Source organism: Passer montanus, unplaced genomic scaffold (genome assembly GCF_014805655.1).
Source record: "Passer montanus isolate IOZ18808 unplaced genomic scaffold, ASM1480565v1 scaffold94, whole genome shotgun sequence".
Taxonomy (NCBI): domain Eukaryota; kingdom Metazoa; phylum Chordata; class Aves; order Passeriformes; family Passeridae; genus Passer; species Passer montanus.
This window is the reverse complement of record NW_024374812.1, coordinates 12,518-20,980: the sequence shown is the minus strand read 5'-3', so window position 1 is coordinate 20,980 and position 8,463 is coordinate 12,518. Positions and strand designations below refer to the sequence as shown.

The window sequence follows — 8,463 nt, the reverse complement described above, 5'->3', positions numbered from 1 at the left end:
CCACCACAAAGAGCTGTCCTTGCCTTTATGGCTGGGGAAGGGCTTCAAGAGCCAGTTCAGAGTGAAACAAACTGAAAGCCCCTAGGATCCATGCTGCACATCTCCACCCTGTTTCTCATCCCAACCCCATCTCCCCAGCACTCTACACATTCAAACTCACAGAATCAGAGAATCATAAAATGCTTTGGGTTGGAAGGGACCTTAAAATCATATAGATACAAACCCCCCACCATGATCAGGAACACTTTCCACTATCCCAGATTGCTCCAAGCCCTGTCCAGCCTGGCCTTGGACACTTCCAGGGATTAAGCTGATGTGTGTGCTAAAGAGCAACAGCACAGAGATGTAGCTAATTGCCCCCTGTAAGAAACCTGGACATAGCTGCTCCCACTCCCTTGCCTCCTGGGGTTTTGATGCCAAGACAGCTCAGCAGATATTAAAAAAGAATTGGGGCATGGTCTTTTCTCTTTTTCTGGCTGCAGCTGTAGGATCAGGATTTCCTTTAGTGGTGAAGGAAATAAAAAGCTGTCCTGAGTGCGCTGGCTACCATGGCAGAGTAGTAGTGATCCCCCTGGGTACAGGTCTGCAAACAGTTTGTACAATGTCCCTCACTGGGGAGTGACAAAACAATTAAAAATGGCGAGTTGTTTGGATCAAAGGCATATTTATGTACTGCCCAGAGGAGCTGTGGCTGCCCCACCCCTGGAAGTGTTCAAAGACAGGTTGGATGGGGCTTGGAGCACCTACTGGAAGGTGTCCCTGTCCATGACAGCTGGCTGGAAACTCCTGGTCCCTTCCAAACCAAATCATTGTGTGATCCCACGCTTCATGTGACTGCTTAGTAAACACACACCAGGCATGAGTGTGTTTTAAACATCCATCCCCACACACATAACGCTTGATGAAGCTGCAGCAAGGCTGAAAACATTTATGAAGATGCTCCATCAAACAGCAAAGGGTTACACACAGCAAACTCCACCAAACAAAGCCACAATTAAAGCTTGTCCTTCCTAAGGCTGCAGTTGGACAGGGATGTCATCCCAAGTGGCGTCTTCCCAGTTATTTTCAAGTGAAGCATAGAGAGAACGCGCTTCCCGCGGGGGGAGGAGGACAGAGCTCCTTTGTGTGGTGAAAGCTGAGTGTTTGCCAGGGCCTGACGAACAGGGATGCAGTGTGTGTGTCCCCAGAGGTGTCCAGCAAACCACAGCACCGAGCAGCCCTTACGCAAGGCGGGATGACACAAGACCCTGGGCTCGAGGCCTGGGAATCCTTCTCAGGTGTCAGATGAGGAAAGCTCTGCTTGTTTTTCTCTGTCGGGGGAAGGAACAGAAAAAGGAGCTTTGGGGCTGGACATTTGGGAGGATTCAGCCATCCCAAGGGATACTGTGGCACGTGGAGAGACCGAACTGCTGCTGCTGGTGCCAGGAAGCTCCGACTGCCAGGCTGCATCCTCCCACCAGTGACTGGTCACATCCCCTCTCCTCCGATCTGTCCCCGCGCAGGTGCTGCACGACCTGCAGGAAAGGATCCTCCCACTCACCTCTGCCTCCTTTCTCTTCTCCCCAGAGCTGCGACTCTGCTGGCGACTCCCAGGCATGCGGATCCTGCCTGTCCTCTGTGCTCTGCTCCTCCTGATGCTCCAGGGGGTGACAGGTAAGAAATGTGGAGGGTTTTTCCTCTGTCGGTGTTTTTTTAGAGAGGATTTGTCGCCTGAGCTGATGAGTCAGATGTGAGCTCTCCTGGTGGCGGTGCCGTTCCCACCGGAGTCCCTCTGACCCCACACCTTTAAGGAAAGACTCCAGCTGCAGGTTCTGCTGTTGGGACCAGAGCTGGGGATATTGTATTAAAGCTCTCATCCTTCCGAATCTGGGATTTGACCCCTCTCCGTGCCTCCTGACCCTTGCATTTCTGAGTCAGCAGCACTGGGCACAGCAGCCCTGCTGGAGAGGAGGAGCGTGGAGGAAGGGAAATCCTGCTTCTACCCTGGGCGTTCTCCCGTGCTCCAGGAAGGACGCAGCAGGCACGATGGAGACCTCTCCCAGAGCCTGCTTAGGGGTGTAGTGACTGTCTCCCATCCAAGTGCCACAAACTGACCTGGATTTCTGCTGCAGGCACTGCTCAGCAGTTGTGGCAGGGGACAAGCAGGGCTGGGCTAACGCTGGCCGTGCAGGGACCAGGGGCTGTGCTCAGCATGTCGGCTGAAATCTCCTCTCTCTCCGTGCCCTGCAGGGCTGTCCCCGGGTCGAGCATCAGCCCAGGACTGCGAGCGCCGCGGGGGATTCTGCTCGCACCGCTCCTGCCCGCCGGGGATCGGCCGCATCGGCCTCTGCTCCGAGCGGGAATTCTGCTGTCGGATGTGAGTTCAGGGCTGCCCGGAGGGCGCAGATTGCTGCTGCTGATGTTGGGGTTCGGGGTAAAGCTGTTGGGGAAAAAGCGGAGATTATGCAGCCCAAGGGTCCAGGGACACTGCTGACCCTCACTGCTGCCCTGGCTGGGACCCGCACTGCCAGACCTTTCCTCCCGCAGGCGCTGGTATCCCTGATCCCGGATCCCCGAGCAGGACTCCAGGCCAGGACGATGCTGCCCGGGGGCACCAAGCACTGCCGGGGGCAGCAGCAGCCCCGCACAGCCAGACCTGGATCCCGTGGGAATCTCACCCCCCAGTGTCCCCAATACAAGGTGGTGGTCGTTCCCGCTGCCAAGATGTGTATCCTGGGTGTGCATCTCTTTCCTCCGTGCATAGGGAAGGGCAGAGATGATGGGGTGAATTCCTGACAGATGTGGACACACAAACACTGTCCCACCATCCACCCTCTCTCCATGCTGGCCTCAGCCACACCAGCATCTTCACATGTGGTGGGAGGGGGGACACAGGTGACACTCACAGGGACCCCAACGTCAGCCTTTTGGCTCAGCAAGGGGACCCCAGAACCTCTCACACAGGGATGGAGGGGTGGCTGTGACCACCCTAATTTCAGTGGGGACCTGCTGGTTGTCCACCTTCTCCCGGGCTGGGTCAGGAGTCCTTGTGGGGCTGTTCCATGGGACACACATTGCCCTGGTGTCCTTGGGTCCATCCCCAGCTGTGGGGTACCACGGGGGTTGTGGGGTCCAGGGGTATCTGAGGGGTATGAGAAGTCATTCTGCTCCAGAGGAAATAGGACTGCTGGCTGTGCCATGGGGCTTCTTAGGAGCTTTGGATTGAGTTGGGGGTTAGAGCTGGGGGGGTTTCAAGGCCTGGGGGCTCAGTTAGGAGCCCAGGTGGGTCATTGTGGATGATTGGTGTGGCAGATCCAGGATGCTCAGCTCAGGGTTAGGGTTAGGCTTAGGATTAGGGTGCCATGGGGCAGTGACCATGGGGATCCTGGGACAGGGGACACCCACTGCTCCCCTCCATGAGGCAGGGCAGCCAGAGGTGAGAGCAGCCTCTCCTGGGGTATTGGGCATTGCTGTGGGCACAGGGAAGGTCAGATCAGGGTCCAAGTCTGGGTCTGGATCAGCAACGCCAAGCTGCAGCTCTGATGGGGTCAAGCACAAGATTCCCAGGTTAGAGCAGCTTCCCAGGGCAGGGCTGGCCCCAGCCATGGCCTCCCTGCAGTGGGGATTACAGAAGTCATTTCCACACCATAAGCAGCCATCCCTGGCTGTGCTGCTCTGGGCTGGTCCTAAGTCTGGTTCCAAACGGGATTACAGAAGTCATTTCCACACCATAAGCAGCCATCCCTGGCTGTGCTCGGTCTGGGCTGGTCCTGAGTCTGGTTCCAAAACTCCAGGAGCAATGATATTCCAAGGACAGCAATGGACACCCATCCTAATTCCACAGACTGATGCTCAAGGAATGTCCCCATCATGCATCAAGGCCAGGTTGGACAGGGCTTGGAGCATCCTGGGATAGTGAAAGGGGTTGAAATGAGATTAATTCTAAAGTTCCTTCCAACCCAAACCATTCCATGATTCCATGTATCTCTCTGAGAGATGACACCAGCCCCTATGTCCCTCATGTATCCAACCACAATTCCCATTCTCCTCTCCAGGATCCAGCTCCAGGAGCTTTGGTCTCTCTGAGCAATGCACCAGCACCATGGAGACACAGCACAGACAGACTGTTTGTACAAAAAAGGGTTACAAATAAAGTTTACTAGGAGTGTAGGACAGGCAATAAGATGGATGTTGGGCATGGCCAGGAAGCAGCCATGGATACATTCCTTCTTTCTCTCTAATAATCTTTCCTCCATGAGCCACCTTGACCTTTATCTTTCTGAAATACCACAGAATTCCTATAAAACCAAAACCACTCCTGATGAGGTTCACATCTCTAAGGCCTGATAAGGCCTTGTTCACCTTCCTTCACTAATCTCCCACAGATTGCCCATTTTTATACAGCATTTTGCTGCTGTTGACCCACATTTGTAGATTTTGTACCAAGTAGGGCAGTTTCAGAAGCAGTGGATTCAGCCAGAATGAGGTGAGGTGTGGTCTCCCCTGAGTGCATTTCCTCTTTGCACTGCTTGACTATTTGAGTAAACATCAGAAAGGCACCCTTAGGCTTATCACTTTCTGTCAGGTGCAATGCAAGTCACCTTGGCAAGGATGAAGCTGTCCTTGTGATGTTAAAAGAGAAGGAAACCAAATTTTTTTTTAATGTTTCTGTGTGTCACACAGCACCAACTCCCTAAGCACACTTACAGGACAGGAAGAGAAGAATATTTTGTCAAAGAATCTCAGAATGGTTTGGTGAAGAAGGGGCTTTTAATGTCATTCAGTTCCACCCCCTACCATGATCAGGGACACCTTCTATGATCCCAAGTCCCATCCAACCTGGCCTTGGACACTTTCAGGGCTGAGGCAGCAAACTCTGGGCAATCTGTGCCAGGGCCTCACTACCCTCTCAGGAGAGATTGGTTGGGACTGGCTCCTACTTCTGCCTGCACCCACCAGCCTGTTTTGTCCATCCCAGGCAGTTCATGCCATGCCACCACAGCCTGGGTGCCTCTGTGCCGTGGGTGTCACAAGAGGTGTTGCATGAGGACAACGGTGACAATTGCAACAGCCCCAGGAGGCACTTCAGCCTCTGCTGTTGCATCAGAGAGGGAAAAGGAGAAGTCCCAGCATCCCCACATGGATGGGTGGTTTTCTGATTGGCCAAGGGGAGATGTGTCAGCAAAAATCAGTGATTGTCCCCACGGCTTGCAACAATATAAAATCAGAGCGTTTTGGCCAAAAAAGTGCTCCTGTTGGAGTGTGCCCTCTGTTGACAGAGTGACAAATCTTTTGTCCCCCTAAAAAGGAAAGAAGCCCAGAAGCTTCTCTCATCGATTAGGTGAAAAGCCACCTCACAGGACCTTGGAAACTTCACCTCAGACTTAAGGGTAGCTAATTGGACCGAAACCAAAAAGTCCTGCCTGCGCATTTTAGTAGAAAAAGAGGAGAACAAAGAAAATAATCGCTTTTGTCAGATGTTTTACCAGCAGCAAGATCTCTTGCACCTGGCTGGATTTTTCTGTTTGTTATTTTGCCTTTTATTAAACCTTTTTGTTTCCAACACTGCAGCAGAAGCCATCCTGCTTATTTTTATGCCTCCAAGGGTAGCTGAGCTATCTTGGGTGTGATATAGGCCTCTGAGAGCTTATTAGACCTGGCTCAAGGAGGCTACTATATCATGCTCCTTGAACCCAAGGGTCACTGGACACAGTGATTCCTCTTGGGTTTTTTCTTGCCTGAACACCCAGACCTTCATCAGGTAGGTGACTCTGGGGTCTCCTGAAAAATGATCAGATGAGGTAATGGATTTCCCAGAGACTGAAACATCATTAAATGCTCCTGAGGTTGGCAGGATGGCACAAAACACAGAATTCTTTTTAAGAGGAAAGTAGAGGAAACATCATTTGCTGTAGCTGGAGGCAGCCTGTTGGGAACACCCCATGTGTGGAGACGCGAGGCTTGAATCCATGTTTCAGAAGGCTGGTTTATTATATTATAATATATATTATATTATAATATTGCATTAAAACTATACTAAAAGAATAAAGAGAAAAAGATCATCAGAAGGCTTGAAAGAACAAGAATAGAATGCATAACAAAATCTTGTGACTCTGAGTCTGATGCAGCTGCATCTGTGATTGGCTCTTAATTAGAAACAACTGACGTGCACCAATCACAGATGCACCTGTTGCATTCCACAGCAGCAGATAGTTATTGTTTACATTTCTTTCCTGAGGCCCTCAGCTCTCAAGAGGGAAAAATGCTAGCAGAGGACTTTTCATAAAATATCATAGTAACAGCAGCCCCTCTGCAGTTTGGTGAACCAAAGAGCCCAGGCTCCTGCCCCACCTGGGTCCTGCCTGTCCCCATTGCCTTCGTGTCCCCTCTGCAGCTCTGTGAAGACCCAGGAGAAGCAGCAGTCATGAAGATCCTGTTCCTGCTCTTCCCCCTGATCCTCGTGTTGGTCCAGAGTTATTCAAGTGAGAGGCAAAGTGGAAAGATGGGGAAATGTGTGATCCTTCATTACTGGGGTTTTCCATGTCCTGGGAAGTGATCACTGTAGTGGGAGTGATGCAAAGGTAAGGGGGGATTGAGGAGAAAGGTGTTTCTCCAGTGATAGTTCTATAGGACACAGACTTGGGGTGGAAAGAGCCCATGGAAATAGAATACTGGCTGCTTTGGTGGGTCAGGAAGGGGTTTGGTTTCAGGCTTCCACCCTGCACCCAGCTGTTCCTCTTTGGGTGTCTCTGAACGTTCTTCTGCCCTGTGTGTGATCTTTGCTGTGGGGAGGTTGGAGCTGTATCCATCCACTGGCCAGAAATGCACAAACACCACCAGCTTTTTGCAACCACACACTGCTCTCACAGATTATTGCTTTAATTGTTCTGTATGCTTATTTCCCTATGAAAATGAAAAATGCAGCTGGATGCAGGCAAAGAGGGGAATACTGCACTTATGGGAGATGCAACTTCCCTGCGAGACACACTGGGAGATGCACACGGTACAGTGTGTGCTGCAAGAGATAAGGTCTGGAATCCTGCCTGAGGACAGAGTTCCCTCCTCTGTCCACAATAAAATATGTAGCAAAATTATTTCCTGCAAATGCCTGCTACAAAATCTCCTTCTCTATTCCTTGTGGGAGAGATGCCCATAAGGGAGGGAAAAGACTTTGTGGGTTTTGGAGCTGAGAGTGGAGTTGCAGCAGCCTCAGGTCAACCAGGGCCTCCCAACTCACCAAAGCCACCAAAGAGAGAAACATTCCTGGTCCTTGGGCAGCACCGAGGACATGATCCAGGTCCAGCTGCATCTGCACAGAGCTGGAGCCAGGGCTGCCAGCACTGAGATAGCCCAGCTCCAACCTGTCTGCACCAAGGACTGCACCTCAGACCGACCCTGAGCCTGACTCTGCTGCAGCACACCCTGGGCATTGCAGGGCAGGGGAGAGAGTGGCAGGGAAATGTACACCAGCTGATGTGCTTGTCTGCTTTCTTTTTACACTATGTGGGTTAAAACCCTGAAATTCCTGAGAAGGACATCCCATTTGCTTCTGGCTGCTGAAAATCACCTCCTGATGTCCCCCACTTTCATGGGCCATGTCAACTTACTAGGGTGCTATTTTAACAATTAACTGTTATAGCATAAAAGCAAAAGTTCTCTTCATCCATCTCTGGGAAAACCGAGGTTTTCTTCTTGTATCCCTGGGGCAAAGTTTCTTATGTCTCTCATCTCTCTGTTCAATCTTCTCATTGGATCACAGCACTGCACCATCTGCTTATTTCAACAGTGGTGCTTCTGCTCACTCCTGTAGTTGAATGGTACAGCTGCATCCCCCACAATGCATTCCATGAATTACAGGGGGAAAAAAAGTTTGACATAGCAATTATACCTTCACCATAGCCCCACAAGAGAATTTCAGCCCAAAAACTGAGGCATCTCCTCAATCCCCTCCCATCTACAATTCGACTCCTTCCTCACTGTCCTCAGTGTCCCATGTTCTTTTCTCTGCATGTCTTCACCCTTTCCTTTTTCTTATTCAGGAGAGAAACGGTGTTCGTGGGCTAATTTTCTCTCAAGCTTTATCAATTGAAACAATTTTTATAGATTTCTGCAGTGCTGAAAGGTTGATCTCATCCAGACTCTGCATCAGGGAAATCACTCGCCGTGCCTCTCTCTTGGTCACGAGGTATCTGCCAACACCGTATGAACCGTAATGGCTGCCAGCTCTACTCACTGCTTTTCTTCATGCAAAACACTGAAAATAAGAAAAGCTGCTGCTGCTGGTTTTGTTACCTTCACCATAGCCCCACAAGAGAATTTCAGCCCAAAAACTGAGGCATCTCCTCAATCCCCTCCCATCTACAATTCGACTCCTTCCTCACTGACCTCAGTGTCCCATGTTCTTTTCTCTGCATGTCTTCACCCTTTCCTTTTTCTTATTCAGGAGAGAAACGGTGTTCGTGGGCTAATTTTCTCTCAAGCTTT

General features: G+C 51.0%; 1 protein-coding gene across 1 annotated transcript; it reads left to right on the top strand.

The window, feature by feature from the left end:
• The first annotated feature begins 1,214 nt into the window (after positions 1–1,214).
• Positions 1,215–2,716, top strand: LOC120496012 (gallinacin-5-like). Its single transcript, XM_039696038.1, has 4 exons — positions 1,215–1,277; positions 1,567–1,653; positions 2,230–2,356; positions 2,527–2,716. The coding sequence occupies exons 1-4, from the start codon at positions 1,235–1,237 to the stop codon at positions 2,540–2,542; spliced, it is 273 nt and encodes a 90-aa protein (XP_039551972.1). The 5' UTR covers positions 1,215–1,234; the 3' UTR covers positions 2,543–2,716.
• The last annotated feature ends 5,747 nt before the right edge of the window (positions 2,717–8,463 follow it).

Coding starts and splice junctions, on each gene's coding strand:
- LOC120496012 (XM_039696038.1), top strand. CDS start 1,235: ATGACACAAGACCCTGGGCTCGAGGCCTGGGAATCCTTCTCAG. Junction 1,278..1,566: donor GGCCTGGGAATCCTTCTCAG/GTGTCAGATGAG, acceptor TCTTCTCCCCAG/AGCTGCGACTCTGCTGGCGA. Junction 1,654..2,229: donor GATGCTCCAGGGGGTGACAG/GTAAGAAATGTG, acceptor CGTGCCCTGCAG/GGCTGTCCCCGGGTCGAGCA.